At 39.4% G+C, this 22,485-nt stretch overlaps 2 protein-coding genes across 2 annotated transcripts; one reads left to right on the top strand and one right to left on the bottom strand.

The window, feature by feature from the left end:
* Positions 1–5,635: 5,635 nt before the first annotated feature.
* Positions 5,636–9,622, bottom strand: ccnb1 (cyclin B1). Its single transcript, XM_031745707.2, has 8 exons — positions 9,491–9,622; positions 9,108–9,236; positions 7,882–8,181; positions 7,636–7,794; positions 7,292–7,528; positions 7,064–7,204; positions 6,383–6,493; positions 5,636–6,298 (listed from the first exon to the last, which is right to left on the bottom strand). Exons 1-8 carry the CDS (start codon positions 9,509–9,511, stop codon positions 6,194–6,196), a joined length of 1,203 nt encoding a protein of 400 aa, XP_031601567.2. The 5' UTR covers positions 9,512–9,622; the 3' UTR covers positions 5,636–6,193.
* Positions 9,623–13,541: 3,919 nt separating this feature from the next.
* Positions 13,542–22,203, top strand: zfand5b (zinc finger, AN1-type domain 5b). The gene is made up of 6 exons (XM_031745646.2): positions 13,542–13,745; positions 18,048–18,234; positions 18,337–18,490; positions 19,755–19,858; positions 20,266–20,394; positions 21,057–22,203. Exons 2-6 carry the CDS (start codon positions 18,078–18,080, stop codon positions 21,203–21,205), a joined length of 693 nt encoding a protein of 230 aa, XP_031601506.1. The 5' UTR covers positions 13,542–13,745; positions 18,048–18,077; the 3' UTR covers positions 21,206–22,203.
* The last annotated feature ends 282 nt before the right edge of the window (positions 22,204–22,485 follow it).

Below are 22,485 nucleotides of genomic sequence, written 5' to 3'. Positions count from 1 at the left end.
CATTTCTTGATTTTAACCAGATTTTTTAAAGTGGGGTTTAATTTTCTCCAGAATAAAATGTACTATTGTTTATGAAATGACCAGAAATAACAGAAAAATGCAGGCTTCTGTTATATAAGACTCAACAGATGAATTCCCCTAACCATGAGCAGACCAGTCGTGGTTATGCCTCTTTTTTAAAAGCATGAAAAACCCAGATGAAGGGTGTTTTTTGGTTTATTACAACTTGATTTCTTTGCTCATGCATGTTCTGGATGTTTTAGTTATACTCCATGGAATTAAAGCTTTATCTGGTTTATTTCTTCGCTCTATTTTAAATAAATATAAGCTATGAAATGTCATTCTGCTCTCCATCCAAAGGCCTATCACAGTGCAGTGACCATGGAAGGAAAAGGCATCTGCAGTTCAACAAACATTCAGCTCTTTGACTGTGAGGAGAAGGTGACTTCCTGCTTGGCATTCAGACCGTACAAGCAGAGCTTAAAGTGATCTGGAGAAAATCCTTTTCACACCTGGCTCATACACACCGCTGTTCAGGCCACAATGGGAGCCTTTGTTTCCTCGGTTTGACTTTAAAACGCCAAAGGTCGATAAAGTTCAGGAAGCACGTGATTTTTATTTGAAAATCTATAAATTGTGAAAATGAATGCCCCTGTGTTTATTTGTGCTTCACTCCACTTTCAGTTCCAGAGACCTCATTCAGCACACCAGCTGCCAACCTATTAGCACCCCACAGAAACCCTAACAGTGCTGCCACGGGCCGGTTGTTTGTTTGACTTTGCCATTACTGAACTGAGGCGCACAGACTTGGTGGATGAGAGGAGAGAATAAGCACTGACTCACTCTGAAGGGTGCACTTGTTAAAACTCTGCCCATCTCGGGCGATGTTTAGACTGGAAGTTTGGGGGCGATCTTCAACATTTTTACTCTCTTCTTGGATGATTTGCTTGTGGGTGAAATCTGTATTGCTGAAATTCTGAGCGGTCTGATGCCGCCATGCTTCACATTCTTTCTGGACCTCAATGCTGACTTGCAGATTTGTTTAATGGGGTGAGCTTGAATAAACATGGGAAAGGACAGACACATTTGGGCTTTAAGGATACAGAAATCTGCACAAATGCATAAACATCTTTAAAAAGGTGTGTTAAATATCACTGGAGATGTAATTCAGTCAATCTGGTACGCTTTCACAGTGCAGTAATATGAATGCGGGTTTTCTTCAACAATAAATGTATTTTATTTTGGGTTTACACAATTTTCCATTATCCATTATCCAAATCCATTAAAAATCAAGCTCACCAACAAGCCTTGTTTTCAATAGTTGTCACTGGAACAAAAGAAACACCAAAACACATCACCAAATCTACTTAGTGTGAGAAAAAGTTATTAGAGTTAGTGGGTAGTGTCCAAAACTGCCAGAGCGCGTCTTTTAAGAGGAGGCAATCATCCTTATCATATCTGATCACTAGTTTACTATATCTCCAGTCTAAAATCAGTATCAGAAGGTTTTGTAAAGTAATATAACCAAACTCAATCATTAAAAATGCCAGTCCTGTTGATAGAAGTCAAGATGTTTCACTAATTAAGTCAGGTTTGATCTGCAGGTCATTTGGATTCACACTATAGAGACCTACATCAGGTCTGATGGTTTTAGTCATCTGTTGGGACAGATGTTCTTCCAGGTGTTACAATAAAGTTTAACCTTTTTTAAGGAGTTGTCCATACTGTGATTGTATCATAACAAGGCTTTAAAAAAAAGCATTGTCTCACCACTGTGACTGTCAAACCTGAGATTAATTAAGAGATACTAGAGCTACTAGAATCCAAAAGATCTAGGGTATAATCACAGTTTTCCCACCTTCGCTCTACCTCTGTATTTTGCTGCAAAGGGTAGGGTGTCCCCTGTTTTCACGGCTCGTGGGCTTGCAGTCATCTAGGCCTAGATGGATATTTTGTGAGCATCTAATGTGTCAAACAAGTGGCAGTCGTACTTTTGTGTTGTATCAGTTTGAACCATAGGATGGTACATCATAAGTAATTCTTATTTATACTGGTGGCCTGGAAAAGCAGGCTTTTTTCAGGAAATTAAGGTAAGTTACAAAAACAGCCAAACACATCGAAAAACTGGTAAACTGCTACCCCCTGGTGGTGGAGGATTTTGTTAAATTGTGCAGTAGGTAATTACAAAAAGTACCTTTAAACCAAAAACATTTTGATAGCCAGAGAAGAGAAGATCGAAGTGATGACACGTTTCTATAGTTTTTGGTAAAAGTGGATTTTAGGGTTATTTGCAAGCATGGTGTTCCAGTGTTCCAATGGCTGAATTGCCTTGAAGACAAGAGCTATTATATTCAACTTTCCATCATAATAATGTCACACAGCAAAATATCACTGAAAAATGCCAAATACTGTTCCAGGCAGCTGCAAGTGTAGGGCTTAGAGCCCTGCACAGGAGGAATCTGTCCCGTAAACCGATATGGCTGCTCAGTTGTGACCTCAGCCTTAAAATATGAATGCTCAGTTTGATCTGTGGGTTTAAAAGCCAGGCTTTTTCAGGATAACTGAGACTAATTATCATGTGTCTCTGTGGAAAACAGAGGCTACAGGGCTAGATGGATGGAGGGGGTGTGCTCTTAAGGTGTCAGGATTACAGCCTGTATGTCATTATGTCAGGAAACAGATGCACATCTTGGGTTCTCAGATCAGTTGAGTTTTTTGGGGGGAGGGGGGTTTACCTTAGAGGACCTTAATCTTCATATTTCACTTTTTGAACTCTGTGCATGAACTACAATAAAACCAATTTCCAAAAGTGTAATATGGTTTTTCCCCTTTGAGCAGCAGATGATTTCTGGTCTTGCTGCCTGTATTGCGACAGATGTAGTCAAGCTGTTATCCAGCAGGCCTTTAGCAGTGATGGCCTTATGATCTGATGATCTACACAGTGCCTTACGTCATACAGATGGCAGATGATCTTTGGACATCTCCCTGAGGATAAGAGGATGAATGGAATGATGAAGCAGGGGGTGTTCCCCAGGGTTTCAGCTGTGAATGGGTTTCGGTGATAATAGCTCCCACTCTGTCCTGTCCATTAGCTTTAACTACACGTGGCCTGATGTGATGCAATTACTGTGAGGAGTCCTCCCATTTGCACCTTACATGCGATCTTCCTGCTTCTTAGGAAGGAAGTCTGTAACACTGATTCACAACAATTTCCTGGTCGGGGAAGAGTTCTGTAATTTACTGTTATTTAAAGTACAATAGTGTAATTAAAGTCCACATCTCTTTTTCAAGAGAGACTTGTGCAAAAAAACACTGTCTCTCATTTCAATACAGACCGAATTTAAAGAAAGCATAAAAATAGATAAACATAACATTTTATAATATTTGTCGTTCATTCCATTTGTAAACAGCAGAGGATTTAAATTCACTTTTCTCCAATCTCAGTGTGAATGACATGCACAGCTAATGTTATTAATATCCTGTGACCTGATATTGTAACTACTATATTTAAATGTAAAAGGGGAGCAGAGATAATTGGGCCATTTTCAAAGAAGAACCTTATAAATAAACATCGTGCGGAGATGCTCTCTTCTGTTTCTTAAGGAGGACCATCCACATTAAATCACATTCAACAAAATAAAATACAATGAAGCAAATTATCAAGGAAGACAAAATAAAGCTCAATTAATGGTAAAATAAAGTACAATAACTAAAATGTAGTTATAAAGTAAGTCAAAAAAGATACAATAAAAGTAAAAACTTGCATGCAAACAATCAAGAAAAACCTACTTTACAAAAAATGTAAAGAGCTGAGTAAAATATAACAAAATTAGCTCAAAAAGTTCAATTTAAATACAAGCAAAAACAAAAATCAAAAACAATGAATAAGTTAAGTAATTATAAGATACAGCTGTGAGTTAGGAATGAACTCAAACCTGAATAAAAAACAATGTACTGTGATGCCACACAATCAAGAGGCTTTGAGGTGGAGGGAAAACCCTAACAGGCAGCCAACATCCAAACATGGCTTTAAATGTCCCTCAAGAAGCCTGGAAAACTGTTCCTGAAGACTACTTGAAGAATTTAACTTAAAAACCTAAATAACATAAAACTCTTCCTTATATGCTATTTTTACATGTGTGCTTGCAGATGTTACGTTAAATCACTGTATATGTTATCCATTTTCATCTTAAATAATTCATATAAATTATCTTATACTGGCCCTTCATGCAACATCTATCTAAAAGAAGGCCACATCTTTCTGGTTTAAGCCAACTTCATTCTGACTGGCTACTCCTTGCAAACAGACGTTTTGGACAGCACTGAAAACAGTCTGTAGTCTGAGCTTTTGGCTCACAACGATCACATGTACACACAGAACGTATGAAAGAGACGTCGCCATCGTAGGAAGCTATGTAGTCACCTTTTCGCTGTCTTTACCTTTGTGTTTTGAATTCAGGTGTGATCACTGAGGTTTGGATCTGAACTGTGCAACTGTACTCTCATTGGAAATTATTCACAAGTCACTGGCCAAATTGGGCTCAGTAAGACCAAAGATTAATGACTGAGCCCATGAAGTCATCGGTTAAGTGTTTACTGAGGTCAAAAAGCTAGGGAGCCTTGGGGTCACTGGAAGGCTGTGTGCCCTCTTCTGGCCATTAAAAAGAATGCACTTTTAAAGCACTTTAAAGTTTAAACTCAGGGTTTGCATAACAAGTAAAAGGTTGCTAGTTTAGTTTCAGCTAAAGACTGGCATCTTCATCGTCCATTAGCTTTGATATTCAAATAAACTGACTTGGTTCTTTATCCAGATGTTCTAAACTTTAGTTAAAATCTTGGGTGCTTTACAGCTTTTTCCTCAAGTCTGTAATATTGTGAACCAGTGGAGAACCATCACTAAATTAAAGCTGGTTCTCTCTAGGACTTAGAAGTTATCCCTTTGGCACCTCCTGGAAAGACTATTCTAACTATAGGTTTGTGCAGTTCTGCTCTTGACTGCAGATGGTTTGAGAGAGTTGCTAGCTGTGAACCCAGATTTAGAATTTTGCCTTTCGTCAAAAGCGCAACCACCACACTCTGGACTGGTCTCTCATCCATTTGCATCCGCTTATCCTTTTGTGGATGGCAGGGGGCACTGGAGCCTATCCCAGGTGTCTTAGGGCTTATCACTCAAAGTCCCTGTTTCAGCCTCCAATCTGAGGGCAGCCCTGAAATGTTAGCTCTTGGCCCTAAAGCAAAAAATAAAGTCCTAGATGCGCTATCAGAAAGTGACCTAATGTGAACGGAAAGTCCTCAAAGATTTGCCTTAAGTTTCCCTGAAGTACAGAGTTTAACTGATATCCTCAAATTCCCCAATCAGATGACACCTTTCTTTTGAAAGACAAAAGCCATCATGAAGAGACATCTTCACATCAAGAGATTAAGTTTTTTTATTCAGCCGTTTTGATACAAGCTGTACTGCCCTGGGCTCATCAAGTAAATATTAACATTGCTCTAACTGAAGCACAGCGGGGCAAAGTCAACATTTCTCAACGTGGGCACTGTGACAACTTCAGTTGCCTTAGTGCACTTCAGCTTTAAAATGCTTGTCTCACAGCAGCCTCTAGTGGAGATCACAAGGAACAAGGCAAGCAGCTTTCTGGTCAAAGCCATTTAATAAATCCTTTAAGAACAAAATAGTAAGAATGCAAAAACTGATTTAAAAAGTATTGCTGTACATTTTACACACCAACACATCCACTGAAGAAATTTTTAAAAAGTGACATTTCACATTGCTGACCATTTAAGTCATACCACAAGTTTCAGATTAAACACCTGAGCAGCAGTTTAGAGATGTGCATTAGACTTAAAGTTGTGTAAGGTCATAGAGGTCTTCAGGCCTAGTACGATTAGTGCATGAGTACTTGTGAATAAGTGGGGAAAAAAAAAAAAAAAAAAAAGTTGCCTTGCACTAGTCTGAACATATAGTCCAGCTGTCAATCTTATAAGACAGAACTCCCATTTTGTTGCTCAGGTCAAACTTAACTTGTGGCATGCTTTGGGCAGGCTGTAAAAATACACACCCTCAGTCTTTAAAAAGAAAAAAAAAAAGTAGTAAACTAGTGACATCCTTGGTGTGCGGATCCTTGGTCAGGTTAAAAAGTTAAATTACATCTGTACAAATCAGCACATGGTGCCAAGGACATCTGTCATCTCACTGTGTGACCTGCTTTGCCAGGTCCTTAACCACTGACGATTTGAGCTGCGAGATGTTGGCAATCCTCATCTGCTTTGAGGTGGAGTATTTTCCTTTGATGGCCTGCAGAGACAGTGAGGTTAGGTCTTGTCAAGTTCAACATTAGTTTAAATTTGAAGACTTATCCTGATTGGATGAGAAGTTTACCATGTGCTTGGTCAGCCCATTATTCACTTTGACGACGTTCTTGGCGATGTGTGCCATAACAGGAATCAAACTCTCTGCTGTGTAGTCCATGTAGTGCTGCAGCGTCACATCCTGGAAAGACAATTTAAATGCATCCGTTTAGGATTTGCTAATCAAGATGTATATTATGTGACTCATGCACAAGTTAATTTACTGATCTAGATGTACAAACAACCCCTTTACATAAAGCAAAGCCTTTTGATATTTAAACTTATCCAAGGAGTCCTTTTTACAAATATGAAAGTTTCTCATGACGGTTCCATAAAACCCATTGTTGCAATTTTGCAACCATAACCTGCACAAGTTTATTCTTGCAATCATGTCAGACACTTGTGTAGGTTCTGCATAGATTCAGCTCAGAAGTCTAAAGTCAGGGATAAGCAAAGGCCAGACAAGCTTTGTTGCACCCATATCATTTAATTTGCCAGGAAGTGCAATAAGTTAACAACGCCACTTCAGCTTTATGCCAACTATTTGTTGCACTCAATTATGGATTACACTCTTGACATTGTTTCATAGGTCTGTTCTTAAAAGAGAACGACTTGAATACTTCAGACCTAGTTGTCGTTTTAGCAAGGGCACCAAGTACACTTTTTTCTCCCCCAGACACCAAAACCTTCGAGACCCTTCAGATGCACTTACCCATTCTCCAGCATCCAATATTTTGAGGGTGAGTGCCAAAGCGGCACTTGCCACCATTGAAGGTGGTAAATGGACCATCTCGTAGTCAACCATTGTGAGCTCCAGGAGATACTTGGCCAGAGTGTGCTGCTCGGCAGTTACCTGTGAAGAGATGCACGAGAAGTTGATGCACGAACACTTAAACTGTAACCCATCAGCACTTCCTGTGACACCAGATATGCTGCAAACCTCATAAATTTTGGAGGCCCTTCTGAGGAACTGCAGGGGGAGAGGACGACCCAGTTGGAACTTCAGCACCCGCAGAATGGTCATCTCCATATCTCTGATTTGGGCTGTGGTGTAGGCCCTGTCTGTGACGTAGGCGAAGTCTGAGATCTCTGGGGGATACATCTCCTCATACTTTGAAGCAAGGAACATGGCAGTCACTCCAACAAGCTGCAGCTGTTTCTTGGGGACTGGATGGTCCTGTTGGGAGGTATAGTCACCATTAGTGAGATGAAAACCATGAAAGGTGGAACGGTGTAGTGGAGGACTAACAGCATTTGTAAGTAGAAGAACCAGGATTCACTCACCTGAAGAAAGCGGTCAATGATGCCCACGGTCATGTACATAGTCTCCTGCAGCAGACGAAACTTCAGATTTACTTGCACGAGCCAGTCAATGAGAATGGCCCTCATGTTGCCCGTCACTTCCTGACCCTGCAGATAGTTTGGTCTGACATTCTGTTCAACCTGAGTAGACAAAAAAAATGGTTAGTGCTCTTTGGGGAAAGTAGCCCAAGATTCCCACTTTAAATTCCTTTATTTTAAGTTGCTTGCCTCAAGCTGGCGGAGATATTTGTAGATGTCCTTCACATATTCACTGCAGAGCATGGGGTTGTCATAGTCATCTGCGTCGACGTCCCTGATAGCAGTGTGCAGAATGACATCTGAAAACGCTTGGCATAGGTCTGCAGGCTCGCAGCCAGAGGTCTCCATTGGTGTGGGAGATGCCGGCTCGGGTGGGGCCTGCACCTCTGGCTCAGGTTTAACAGAAATGACATCTTTTGGCTTGATCTGTTCAGCCTTTTCAGCTCTGGTTGTAACTTTGGTCTTCTTGAGGGCTTCAGTCTTTACAGTCTAAGGGAAAGCACGTTAAAGCCAGAAATGTCAGTAGTCTGAAAAGACTAAATAATCTTAATATAGAACCAATTCAGTGGTACTTTCAAGTAGAGATCGGTTCCCAGCATGATTGGGCCTCATTTAGACAATCTAGCAATTATGCAATTTCATTTTAAGCTGTGGTTCCTCTTCCGTCTAGAGCTTTGAGTCTTGCCAGACAAATTACAACCAAAACCCAATGAGTGTTTTTCCCAGCACGCTCTTAATTGGAAGACTCACAGCAGGAAGCATGCTAACAAACTCCTGCAGGCATGTTATGCTGCTATTTTAATGTAGCCCAAAAGAGGGCGACATGCAAGTGTGAGTTCTCTTGTTATCAATGCCCCCATTTAAGCAGCAGTCCTGCAGCCATCTGAAGTGCTCCCTAAGGTTAAAATAAAAAAGTTTTAAGACAATCACTTAGCCCCTCTGAATTTTAGTCTAAACAGCACTTAGTTATGCACCACGTTAAGTCAGTTTAAGTCAATCATCTGATCACATTGTACTCTCAGGGGTTTTCCTGTTCTGTTTGAGATTAAGTATATTTTTAAATTAGAGAATCTAAAGCAGGAAAATGTGTAGGCTTCTTTTAGAGCAAGAGGCTAAATGCTGACTAATAACTGATTCCATGTGTAGTCAAGGCCCAGTGTGCCAGGGGAAAAACAAGTTTAAAAGAACACTTTCATACCCTAACAGGAAGTTGTTTCTGAAGAAACTTGTAAACCAGTTTTATTTTGTCCACCTTAGCCACCGATTTGACTCAATTCAGCATTTTGTGCCCGTTGTTTCAAGTGTGGCCCCACTCGGGCCATTTTAACCATTTGGACATCAGATTTCACTGCAAAATCCCACCATTTTCCATAGATTTAACAGAAAAACATTTAATTTCAGAATCAAATACTTACCTTTTTCTGTGTTTCTTTGTTAACTGCGATGTTACCAATTTCCCCCAGGGCTGCTCGTGGCTTCTGTGTGGGCCCAGACACAGAACAGGCCTTCCCACCGAGGTCGACCTTGGTGGAAGCCAAACGATTCTGCAGGAAAAAGAGAAAAAAGAAAATCCACAATGATTATAGTAGTTTGCACGCTTTTATCTTTTAGTTAAAGACCCCTAAGCGGAAACCCTTATTATCGACCTGCTCCATGATAAGAAATCCCAAAGCGACAAACGAAAGCTACGTTTTTGTTTTGGTTTTTTTAAGCGAAAGACTCAAAGAAAGCGCTTCTAAATGCTTCCCCAGATGCAACGATTAAATAAAAGCAACAAATAGAGATGAAAACGTCTAACCCGGGTCACTCTCAGAGCCATTTCGAAACAAGCGATGCTTCAACAAACAGGCGAGGAGTCGTAATGGAGAACGGTATGGTATAGATACAAGGAACAGCGAGCGAGGTTTAAATCCTCGCTCGCTGATAGCTGATTCGCTGACCTAAGACTCTCCTTGGCGTCTGATTGGTCGAACGCACCTGTTTGAAATGCGTTCTCCGGACAACTTATGGTCACGTGATTTGATTTCTTGATGTTCATTTCCTTTTCCTGTTACGTCCTGCTTTTTCTCATTTTCTTTTTTTCTCTGCATTTCAAGTAAATAAATTAATAAGAAGTCACTTTAGGAGGGAGAGGAAATCAAATATAAAAGTGTATTTTATCGTTATACTTTAAATTCTATTGACTCAAATTCGTTCAGAACACAATTTCTTTCATTTTGAGTATGATAGACCTTCTTTAACATGATATTTTTGATAGCTCTTTTATTTCATTTAGTGTAATAAAAGTCAATTTCTACCATACAAAGTTGCCTTAGTACATGAGACATCTAAGAGTAAAAATGCCTTCTTGAACGATAGAGGCTGGTTTTGCTTTTATTTTTCTGTTATAGCTTCTAAAAGTCTACATTTCAGATGGAATTTCTCACACAACTCACAATATAACAGTTTACTTTTGTCATCCATTAAATAAGCTACAGTATTTATCTCTTTAGATCTCCGTGTATCTTTAAATGCCTTTGTTCACCAAGTAAAACATATCCACTTAGCAAAAAGTAGATACACTCTACTTTTTCACTTGGATACATAAATGTAAAGTTGACTCTTATCTCCTTGGCAATAAGTAGATGCATTCTACAACCCAAATTACAAAATATCAAAATAAATAAATGTGTAAAATATAAATAACAACAGAATGCAATAAGATGCACATCATATATATCCATATTATATTTACACCAGAACACAGGAAACATAAACGTACCATTTTACCAAAAAATAAGGTTCTTTTGAATTTGATGGGAGGAACACTTTTCAAAAAAAAAGTTGGGACAACAAAAGCTGAGACACCAAAAGGCTGGAAAAACAGCTAGTGTAAGATTTTATGTTAATAAAAAAAAAGTTAGTTGTCAACAGGTTAGTAACATGACAGGGTACGAAAAGAGCATTTTAGAGAAGTAGAATTTCAAAGAAGTAAAGATGGGCACAGGTTCACTAATGTGCAGCAAACTGCATTTACAAATTGTGGAGCACTTTCAGATTAAAGTTACTCGTTGTGAAATTGTGAAGGTCATCATCTACAGTGCATACTATAATATTATGAAAAAGCTCAGAGACTCTACAGACTCATGTCTGTGGCACTGGACAAGGCTGTGAATCAATACTGAATAGATGTGATCTTTGGGCCCTCAAGCAGCACCACATTAAAAACAGGCATGATTCTGTCATGGGAATCATTGCATGAGTTCATGAACACTTCCAGAAATCAATGTCTGTAAACACAGTTCACTGTGTCATCCACAAATTCAGGTTCAAGCCCTATCATGAAAGAAGGGTACAAGTCATCCATATCATGGTAGTCTCAATTGCTTGAAAAGAAGGCAACTGGGCTTCTTATTGGTCATCCAAGAGGTTTCTTCAGTTCTAAAACAAGTGACGTAGAGTCCCAGTGGTTTGATCCAGGATGGTTTTTGTTCTCTTGGAGGTCGTCCTTGTGGTTGTTGCCGCGATATCAGTCATGTGAGTTTTCCTACTGTGAAAAAAGGCCTGGACCATTACCATCACTGGTGCCAAGGTGTGAAACTCTGTAAAACATTGTCCCAGTATGCTGTCCTGTGAGCTACTGAGGTCATTTGAGGCAAGGTGCCAGTTGAAAACATTAGACCCATTATGAAAAAGTACAATAAAGACCCAGGGCTCTTGAGCAGCTGGAATCACAATGAGACCTCACCAAAAGTCCAATAACCTTATATGTACTTTGCACTTTACTCAAGAAAGAGTGGCAGTGATGGGAAGGCTGCTCCAGTGACGTACTGTGTAGTTTTTCTCACACGCTGGAGAGCCTTCCTGTCCTGAACAGTGCAGCCTCCACACCACACTGTAACTGAGGCAGCGATGATGCTCTTAGCTCTACATGTATAAAAGTTTCTGGTTGACATGCCAAATTTCCAACAGTCTAAGAAGTCTAAGAAGTCTAAGAATTTTTCAGAAGGTGCTCAGTGTTTTGAGACCAAGTAAGAGAGGAATTTAAAGGGTTTTACTCTCTATATCTCTGCCTCAGTGATGTAATCATTTCTTTGGTCTTATCTACATCTAGAGAATTATTATTTCTTGACACCACACCGCCAGTCCTGACACTTCTATGTATGGCTGGGCCATATTATACCGTTCACGGTAATACCTGTATAATGTTAGGCAATGATAAGAAAAGGAAATATCCCATTTGAATATGGGTAAACGCGCATGCGCAGTGCCTCTGTTTTCATAAGCACATGTTTTGGTAGAGCATGCAAGCGGGCCGTCGTTATTACCGTTATTACCGAACCGATTTTAGGTGGTACACGGCGCTCAAAAATCTGTCAAAAAATGTTTTAGTACGACTTTCGTAAACTATGAAGCCGCACCGCTTGATGGATTGTCGGAGCATTACGGCTACCGTAGTCGGGATCCTCGCGGAGTAATACGTACTGTGCTTCAACATAATATTACCGCATTGTGTGTGTATAACCTCTTTTTAAGTTTTGTGGTTATTAAACATGGTATTGCTCAGGATATGTTGGCCAGTTTCCCCTGGAAATGCCCTTTGGTTAAACTGTCAGCAAGGAATTTGCATTTGCACTGTTACATTTTATATAGCTTCAATGCACATAAAAAACAGCTGCTTGTTTAAGTGAAAATACATTGATGGGGTTTTTTTGCACTAATAAAGTTGTGGAGTTGTAAAGTAATTTGTCTTGCGTCAACTATATCGTCAGTTATATCGTTATCGCAAATTTTCAAATATATATCGTGATAAATATTTTTGGCCATATTGCCCTGCCCTACTTCTATGTCGCTGCCTCTCCATCAGCGAACAACCCAATGAGCACTTGGAGAGACTCCCAGAGCTAAGTGAGTGAGGAGAGTTGGATTGTTTGGATGCTCATTTCCCTGGATCCCTGGAGCCCCTGTTTTCCTCCCATCACTACCTTTATGTATCAACCTGGTGTTTCTGCTGTAAATAAATGCACTAAACTTGACTCATGAATGCTGTAATTGAGTCAACTCTGCCCAGTGTTTTTGATCACTAACAAGACATTCACAGGTTTTACAAGAATGTACAAGACGTACACTGTAGAACCTTTAGAGTCACTTATTAAAATATTTAGTAAGTATATTTGATCTTGTGTGTGTGAATGTTTGTGTGAATGGGTGGATGACTGGATGTGTTAAGCGCTTTGGGGTCCTTAGGGACTAGTAAGGCACTATACAAATACAGGCCATTTACCATTTACCATTTGTGTGAATTTAAATCTAAAATAAATTCAGACTTGTGAACCCAGTTTTTGTTTTTAAACAAAAAGAGTTACACTGTAAAATTATAAAAAAGTTCAAATAAGTCATTAAAAGCACACAATTACCTTGACATTCATGTTCATAATTTGTGTATTTAAACTTCTGACAAAAACTGCTACATGTTCCTCAGTGTGTGAGGGTGTCATCAGTGTACCGGTTCTGTCTGTCTGTATGTATATTAGGAACAGTCCAAAGTGGTCCTTTTAATGCTGGTCAAGACCAGTCTTTACCACTTTTAAAAAGAAATCACTACAGCAGCACCTGTGGAAGTTTGGATGTGTCATGTTTTGTACTGTTTTGTTTTTGTCTGCTCTCATTACTTTTAGTGCTGTGTTGATGTTTTGAAATCTGTTTTCCTACATAGATGTTTGTTTATGTGGGGTAAAGGTATGTTTGTAGAAACCAGGACTGCTCTGTCCTGAAATCTTTAGTGGCTCTTCGCCAACAACCCTGCCCTCCAATCAGAAGATCACAATTTCCATGACGTGTACCGGAAGGCAGGGAGGACGCAAACGTAACACGTAAAACTAAACAGATGCCACTACCTCTCCTAGACTGAGGACGTCAGCGGGAGCAACTAACATCACTCCCAGGCGGAGAGAGGACCGAAAAGAAAAGGGCACAAGCGACGATTAAACCTAGACGGCCCTAGTTAGTCAGCTACAAGAGAAATTCAGGTGTTTTTGTTAGCCGAAAAAACAGCGTTTCTCTGGCACAAAAAGGTAAGCCAACACCGAGTAGTTAAACCGCAGTCTGCTGGTTAGTAACTTAGTTGTTTCGGGAAGTGTCTCAGCCTAGGACTAATTGTAGCTACAAACCATTTAAAAAGCACATTTTCCAAAACGAGTAACGTCGACGTTGGTGTAAAATTGGCTTACTTAATTAGTGAGGATTAAAGAGTGACTGTCTGGCTGCTTAACACGTGTCCTTAAAAAGTTTTCCAACGGCAAGACTACACGTTAAATAGGTTTAAGAGGCTGTATAGCTGCTAAACCTGACATTAACCTTACAGCTATTTAGAAACCGATCCGTCTCCTTTCTAAAAATCTCCTTTTTCCAACTTAAAGCTATCCGCAGCTCTCAGTAGCATCTGAATTTTCCTAGTTTGTGTCTAATTAGCATCGATATTTTAACAGTTATTTTTAGCGTGTATTTTGTCCCTTTGTTTCTCTTATTTAAGAGTCGTAGAGACTTCTGTTTATAACATTTTTGGTGCTTCAAAACAAACAACAAAAGCGAACAAAGCAAACTAGTCGTGCTAAGCTTGCTAGCTGCAGGCAGCCTTTAGCATGCTAACGGGGAGATCGGGAGAGTCGTACTTAGCAAGGAGTCTGTTTTTAGTATTTCTAAGTAACCCTTTTAACCGCAGCTTCACCTTGAAAAATACCCACAGTGTTACCAAGCACCACGATGAATAATTATTTGTTTAATTTTTGGTTTTAAAAGGGGGTTAAAACGCCAGCAGCGTGCATTAGCTTGCTAGCATGACTCAGTGGATTTGTAGAAGTAAAACGGCTGTGTGGCCCTGTTTGTGTGCTTTGAAGTAGTTGAAGATGAAGGATATTTGCTCACCTGACTGAGCCCTTGGGGGATATATAAATGCATGTTTAGCTCCGGGATTAAGGCAGAAGTAGGGCTGAGGAGTGACTCGCCTTTTGTCTGGGTGATAAACGTACTCACAGGTGTTGTGATGAATTTTTATGGTTACCCCTGTGTTTAAATTCCTCCACCTGCATGTTCCAGCAAAGTGTGTGGGCTGCTTATGTTTAAGGAGAAACCTTGGCTCTGACGCGGATACAGATTTTTAGGCACGATTCCAGCTCTGGCTGCAGGACTCCTGAGGTTGTCTATAAATAGATGTGTTCACAGCCTTGGTGTATTGAGGTAACTCGTGTGTGTGGTGTGTGTGTGTGTGTGTGTCTGTCACATTGCACTCCTGTGACAGTGGAAAGCCCTCATGCTCATGTCCATGTGAGCCTGGCTGGAAGTGGAGCTCCGCAGTCTGCAGTCACGCACACGTGAAGCTGCACATTGCAGTGGTCCGTTACTATCCACAGTTTTGGGGAAGAGGAGAAAGACTAGTGTAACTAACCAGAATATGAACTTAGCGATGTCAATTCTTCCCTTTTTGCTTCTACTGTGTACAAATTGTAACTGTAGACAGCTGATTTCCCCTGAAGCAGTATCTTCACAACTTCCTTTAAAAATGTTTGTCATCACAAGGCTGCTGCAGCTGTTTACTAGACTAAACTTGGCGGGCAGGAAGCTGTTCTCAGCTTTGAGGAAGAGAATTTGCATTTTTATTATACAGTCTGTTTTCTTTCTTCATCCTTTTTTTTTTTTTTTTTTTTTTTTTAGTATAAAAGCATTTTAGTATTTTGTGAATTTAGATGTTCTTTCTTGAATTCTCTGTAGTTGTTTAGCTTTTCATTGTGGTATTTATCTATTTATCTTTCAAAAATTATTCTTTAATGTGGTATCTAGCATTTATTAAAGTGTAGCTTTAGCTTTATTTTACTTTAGTTTAGTAAACCCGTAGTTACTTTTTAGCTTTAAAATTATGTATGCTTTTTTACTTTATTAAAGTATTTTTCAGCATCTTATAAAGTATTTTTATTTGATTTAGCATTTCATTGTGTTTTACTTGGAACTTTCTTTTGCCTGCTCATTCATCAATGTTTAACTGAGCTCTCTTCTCCTGATTAATTTTGAAGCAAGCTGCTTTCAGCTTTGGGTAAGAAGAAGTTACCTAATCATTTTTATTGTGTATTACCTTTTTGTGCATTTTATTTAGCACTTTTTAATTTACATGGGTTTCATTTGGCTTTATAGCATGTATTTGAATTCTTTTTAGTTTCTGATTCGGTTATGCTTATATTTTATTTTATTTTTACTGAATAATTTGGAAATGCTTTGTCACGAGCCAGTTGGTCAAGAAAACTTTAATGATAATGAGCTATGATGTATCAATCATAGCTGCACATTTAACCTGTAAGGAAGCAATGCTGCTGATGCCAGCAATGCTGATGTTGGCAACTTTTGGCAAATTCTTGTAGTACCTTGTAGTACCTGCATGGACAGTTTTTAACCTTGCCCATTAGATTGGGCGCAGTTTGTACTGTTGAAGGATTTCCAAACTTTTCAGACGTGATTACTGTAATTGGACCGTCTCTAGAAGACATTGGTGTCCTGCATAAATTGTTTCAGCTAGTGTGGCCACACACAAATGTCATTTATTACCACAAACATGATTCATTTGTCAGGAAGACGCGATTTTTCTGACAGAGTGACCATTGAAACAGAAATTATCGTGTAGTCTGAGCACTGATTAAAGATAGCTTCTTTTTTTTTTTTTTGCACTCTGTCTTTTCAAGCAAAGGTCAAGAATGCTGTTTGGTTTACACACTAAATAAATAACATCACTAAACAAGTCTGTTTACAGTGTGCCTCCACACTGTTTTCTGGTTTGTGGCACTTGAGGCTCAGGTCATGTGATTACACCTCAGCAGTTTTATTATCTAAAGAAAATAGTGAGGTGTCCCCTGAAGCTCCAGTAAAAGGTAAATAAGTCAAGTTTTAATGGGAATTATTTAATTAGATTAAAATCTGAGTAAAGATTTCATGAGTAAATTTCAACAGTATGTCAAGGGGTTTTAGTACAAAAAATATTCATTTATATCACTATTTTTCTTTATACCTTTTCTTTGGGGTTTGATGTAATCTAAAGTTAATAATCACCGTCCGCATTAGTTAATGGTTATGCTGTGATTTCAGCTACAATGATCAGTCAGAGGAAAACTAAAAACAACAGAAGGTCTCAGTAGTCCTTCTCGCTGCCACTCTGAAGCCTTGCTTCTCGCTCACACTTAAACATAGCAAAGATGGAGAAACTGTCCTTGTGAAGCAGTAGGATATCGTCCATTGGTTTTTATTCATTTTTATTTCCGGGTATTAAAAGTGCCTGAAGTGCCAGAGGTAGTGATACGTAGGTTCTTAGGGAAAAAATAAATCTACATGTTGTAGTTGTGTACTGTCACTGGGGAAGTGTCAAAAAATGTGGGCTCTTCTTTTTTTTTTTTTTTTTTTTTTTTCATGTTTGTGGTGGTGTTTAGTCCTTTGGCTAAGCCCTTTTAAGTGGCGTAAAGTCACAATAGACAAAGACCTCTTTTCTTTTGCAGTGAAGTGAAACTAAGATTAAAAACAATAAAAACTCCACTGTAGTCACCGTTTGTACTTTTGGTGTATTTTTTATTTATTTATTTATTTTTTGATTGATGTTCGTTTAAGCTTCTTCCTTCCTTGTGAACTCTTCTGCCGCGCCCTTTCCTGTTTGAACCAACTAATATTTTATTTTGCATATTATTGTAGTTTTTATTTTTTAGATTTTATGTAGGTAAGTTGAAATTCCTGTTGCAGCACACATGACCTGTAGCGAATATCTAAAAAGTAAAATTGCTCAATAAAAGTTATTTCAAAATGTCAAATAAATACACAAATTAGTTACTAATCATCAGCTGGACAAGCTGAGAATTTATTTCACATTAAAATAATGCAAATATCAGAGGATCCAGTGAGCAAACATCCAGATATTATGCAGCCTTATAAATCACATGAGTAGCTAACTTTTCAGGGAGAATACTAAACTGAAGTGAAACTAATTACAAAGTAAAGCAACAACCTGAATTATTGGCTTCAGTGATTGGCTGCTCTTTAAAATGTATGTCCCCAAAAGAATAACGAATAGTTGAGTTCATTACAGATAATGAGATGTAAGCATGTGAAGCTGATGGTGATAATGGGTTTAGTGACAGCTGATTTGGAACAGCTTCCAACTGAGTCAGTGTGATTTAATAAAAAGGCTGCACATCAGGTACAGATGTGAATGTAACTGCTTCAAGTTTAGGACATGAACATTTCTTTTCTCTTCAGTAGTGTCTTTGTGCTAAGTGACTCCACTGGAAAACTTGTTGTCCTGTGTGTCCGCTGTGGTAATGATGCCTTTTATTTTTTGTGTCTGTCTCCAGGTCAGCTCATCAGGTGGCAGAAATACCGCTATGGCCCAGGAGACCAATCAAAGCCCAGTTCCTATGCTCTGTGCCACTGGCTGTGGTTTTTATGGCAACCCCAGGACTAACGGCATGTGCTCCGTGTGCCACAAGGAGCACCTGTCACGACAGAACAATGGAGGAGTCAGTTCTTTGAGTGGAGTGGGTAAGACCTCAGGTTTTATTTTCTTCCCCTCGTCTGTGTGCAGCTGCTCTGCCTTCATCCCCGGTGTCTCACTGTGGCATGCTGTGATTTATTTGTCCTCAGGCAGCAGCAGTACCTCCACAGCTGAGGCTTCTGCCATCCAGAGGTTAGAGGCCACCCTGAATAATGCTGCGGCTGCTGCGGTTGCTGCTGCAGAGGTGGCAGCTGAGGCCGCCGCTGCCTCTGATGCTGCTGCCGTCGCCACAGAGGCACTCAGGTGAGTGGACCCAGCAGTGTGCTGGTATTATACTGCCTTCAAACAATGACAGGAAGTGGCATCTATGGCAGGAGTGTAAAACATCAGCAACCATCAAGATTTAGTTTATATAGAGGTAAAAACTAGGATTTCCTTAAAGCCAATCAGTACTCTGTTACAGCTGTACAATTATTTTGTGACCATTGAGGACCATGTGTAGTTTTCATCCATTCATGGTCTTCTGCTTATCTAACCTTGGGGTGGCAGTGGCAGTAGGTTAAGGAGGGTATTCCCAGATGTCCTTCTCCTCAGCCCCAATTCCCCATTTCTCCTGGGGGATCCCAAGATGAGATGTATAATTATCTCATAGGGTTCAGGGTCTACCTCAGTGTCTTCTGGTTGGGCATGCCCCGAAAACCTCCAAGGGGAACCATGTAGGAGCAGCAGCTTTGCTCCAATTTGCTTAGATTTTTTTTTGTCTCTTAGACTGAACAAAGCAACCCTACAGAGGAAACTTGTTTCAGCTGCTTGTATTTGCGACCTTACTTTTTCAGTCCTACTTCATGATCATAGCTGATGGTTAGGCCTTAGGTGTATGGATAAATCGAAAAACGTTGGGGAAAAAGTGTATTGATAACCCTGTCAGGAACATCAATCAATTATAAAACCAACATGGGACTAGTAATCATTAATGTTACCCGCCCACACCTCCTATAAGTGTAAAAAAAAAAAAATAAAAAAAAAAAAATTCTTAAATTCCACTTACAATGCTTTTAAAATGGTCTTTAAAAGTTGGAAATATAACTTGTGGAGACCTGCAGAAACTTTGTGTAAAGGTAGAGTTGTCCCTAAAACAATGGATCCTTTTGTAGTATCTCAAAAGTGTTGCATATATATGGAACATAGGAATATTAAAGTGGACCTATTCTGCTTATTTCCAGCTCCATATTTTTATTTTTTGATTACTGTAGAGCAGCTTAGTATGATTCACAATTCAAATACAACCACTGTCTGAAACGAGCAGTTTTAGATCCTCTCCCTTTAAGCAGACTTATCTGTGATTGGCTGTTTCTCTGCCTAAGACAATCATATCTGGGAATATCCATTTAAAGTGACATCATAGAGATTCAAAAGAAGAAAAACTGTATGAAATATCTGCATTTAGTGCAGAGATTACTTGTACATAACATGAGCACCAATATAAACATTACAGAAAGTAAGAGCACAATAGGTCCGCTTTAAACCTGTTTATTTATTTAGTTTTTTCCTTTTTTATCCTTTGCAGTGGGATTTCACCTGCCATTTCTGTAACACAACAGATGACTGAGATGAGTCTCTCCTCTGAGGAGAAAGGGGCATCAGGCAGCAAAGTGGAGCTAACAGAGCCAGGTGGGCACCAATAATGAATCTGTTTTCTCCATCCATCCATTCTCTTGGTTGGGGGGGTCACTCGAGCCTAGAGCCTATCCCAGCTGTCTTAGGGTGAGAGGCAGGGTACACCCTGGACAGGTCGCCAGCCTGTTACAGGGCTAACACATAGAGACAGATGACCATTTTACTAAGTGCACGTGTTCAGTCCTGAGGGTGGAAAAGTGTGACTAACAGGTATGTTCTGCTTTTGCCCTTATTTTTACCATGAAATGAGAAAAGGGTCATTAGTATGAGGTTATTTAAGGTAGAAATGAAAGAAAATTTGCTTTTTTACAGTGTATTTGTATTTTCACCACCCAGTTTACAAACCTTTATACAAAGGCCTAGCTCTAGTTTAAGTAATTTTTTTTCCCTTCTTTTTCCAGTTGTGAGTCAGCCAGCCGTCTCAGCCTTGCATCCCTCCACTGCTGGCAGTGAAGAGTCCAAAACCCCCGAGCCCCCCAAACCCAAGAAGAACCGGTGTTTCATGTGTCGTAAAAAGGTTGGCCTTACAGGTAAGATGTCTCACAAATGATGGATTTTTGTGTCACTAAATGTACCAAGACACCAGTTGATGAAGGCGATGAAGAAATAGGGGACTGCACCAATCAATTAAACTTCATTTGTATATAGTGCCTTACGTGCTGATTAGCAGTTCAAAGTCCAAAGATCAGATAATGAGTCTGAGCAAAATGAAATAAAACGACAACAATAATGTACAACTTAAAAAAAATAAAGTTACATTTAAAATGGCTTCTGTACCTCTTTCAGTACTCGTAATTTAGTGCAGTTTGAGGAAAACTGGAAAGATGAAATTGTTTTATTATGAAAGTCAAATTTGGCATTGAAGGAAAGCACCTTTTTTTGTTTTTTTTTTTTAGTTTGTTTTTGTTTTGTTTTGTTTTTTTAAACAAAGAAAATCAAAATTGAGCATCTCAGGTTTAAGTAATCACGATTACTTTTGAAACCACTGGAGTCCAAGAATAAAAACATGGAGGTGGAAATGAGCAGAACAGGTTGACTGCAGGTTTGTTGTTTGTTTTTTGTTTTTTTGTTTTTAAAAAGTGTAAAATCAAAAAACTGTGAAAGGCAGCGGTGTGTTCTGGTATCTTTTTTTTTTTTTTTTTTTCTCCCTCTGTCTCATTCTCTAAAACCTTTCCTTTTTCTGCTGTTTCAGGTTTCGACTGTCGCTGTGGGAATCTGTTCTGCGGACTTCACCGTTACTCCGATAAGCACAACTGTCCATACGACTATAAAGCTGAAGCTGCCGCAAAGATCCGCAAGGAGAACCCTGTCATAGTTGCTGAAAAGATCCAGAGAATATGAAAACTGGGAGTTTGACTTTGAAGCCTGGGAATGATCGGCTTTCAGACGATGGACTCGAGCCCGACTTTTCCTCCTGAAGGACTTGTTTGTTTTTTCTCTTTGGTTACACATTCAGGGTGTTTTGGGGCCCCCTGTGCATGGATGTTCACATGTTTTCAGCTTCTTGTTTGTGTGTGAGTTAAACACTTTAACGGGGTTGTATTGAACTAAAGAAATGTTGGGATTGAAGTGAGGCGGTTTTGTGTCAATGTGATTGCCCTTAAGAGGGAAGGGGGGGGGAGAAAAAAGCTTCCTTGCCTGTTTTTTGTGATCCTCCTGAAATCGCTTGAACTTCGCGTGGAAAGGGGCTCTGATGGCCTGTTTGGACTCTGGGACTTCTCAGCTGTGCTTGCTCTCTGCTGGCTTGAGTAGCAAAATGGATATCTTGCTTTTCCGTTTGCAGCCGTCGCTCTGTGAAGTCAGTGTTTAACCCTCCCGTCTTGCCAGAATTTGGTAAGTTTTTATCTTCTTGGACTTTGTTTCTCTCTGGCTCATGTTCCTTCCCGGAAACCTAAGATAGTTGGAGCGTTTTCTCTCCCGTTGATTTTGGACAGATGACTGCTTCAAACCGTCCACAAATTCTTTTTTCTTTTTTCTTTTTTTGGTTTGTTTGTTTTTTGACGTCTGGTTAGTGTGTCATATGCTAAAACATTTGGGAGGGTTTAGCTCCTTCAATAATCATCTTACTTCACTATTGAATGTTTTCTTCAGGTTTTTAATGTGAGTTGAATTGACAGTGTTGGGAGTGTTGAATGAGGTGGTGACTTAGTGAAGTTATCAATAATTTACCATTTCAGTTGATTTTTGGTCCGGCTGCTTAATCATCTTGGTTTTGACCCCTTTTCAGTCATGCAAGTTTGTACAAACCTCTTTATTTATACACTGCCGTGTGCTTAATCTTCTAATAATACAGAATAAATTGTATGATTGTAAATAAATTATGTTCACTAAACGGTAAAGATGTCATGGCTCTTCATTTTGTGTTTCTTGTCTTTCATACTTAAGTTTAAAGTCAGGATTAGGATTAATAAGCACCCAAACAGAATTGCCTGTTAACATTAAACCAGCATAATAAGAAAAATTCGGACTGTCCATACACAAGGATCACTAGGTAAGTAATGTGAAATGTACAAAAAAAAGTCTGATCAAATTTGTCAAAGTGACCTGCATCCAGAAGCTTTGGAGTAATATTTAAGATTGAGAGGTTGACATAACTGTCTGCATACTGTAAGGCAGGCATG

This window comes from Oreochromis aureus, linkage group 7 (genome assembly GCF_013358895.1).
Source record: "Oreochromis aureus strain Israel breed Guangdong linkage group 7, ZZ_aureus, whole genome shotgun sequence".
In the NCBI taxonomy this organism is placed as follows: Eukaryota; Metazoa; Chordata; class Actinopteri; order Cichliformes; family Cichlidae; genus Oreochromis; species Oreochromis aureus.
Note: the sequence above shows the minus strand (reverse complement) of the source record. Positions and strands in the feature narration are given on the sequence as shown.

Excerpts from the sequence above, each read along its gene's own strand:
- ccnb1 (XM_031745707.2), bottom strand. The coding sequence starts at position 9,511 with ATGGCTCTGAGAGTGACCCGG. Across the intron at positions 6,494-7,063 it reads TATTGGATGCTGGAGAATGG|GATGTGACGCTGCAGCACTA; the intron begins GTAAGTGCATCT and ends TTGTCTTTCCAG. Across the intron at positions 6,299-6,382 it reads ATGGGCTGACCAAGCACATG|GCCATCAAAGGAAAATACTC; the intron begins GTAAACTTCTCA and ends CTGTCTCTGCAG.
- zfand5b (XM_031745646.2), top strand. The coding sequence starts at position 18,078 with ATGGCCCAGGAGACCAATCAAAGCCCAGTTCCTATGCTCTGTGCCACT. Across the intron at positions 18,235-18,336 it reads CAGTTCTTTGAGTGGAGTGG|GCAGCAGCAGTACCTCCACA; the intron begins GTAAGACCTCAG and ends ATTTGTCCTCAG. Across the intron at positions 20,395-21,056 it reads TAAAAAGGTTGGCCTTACAG|GTTTCGACTGTCGCTGTGGG; the intron begins GTAAGATGTCTC and ends CTGCTGTTTCAG.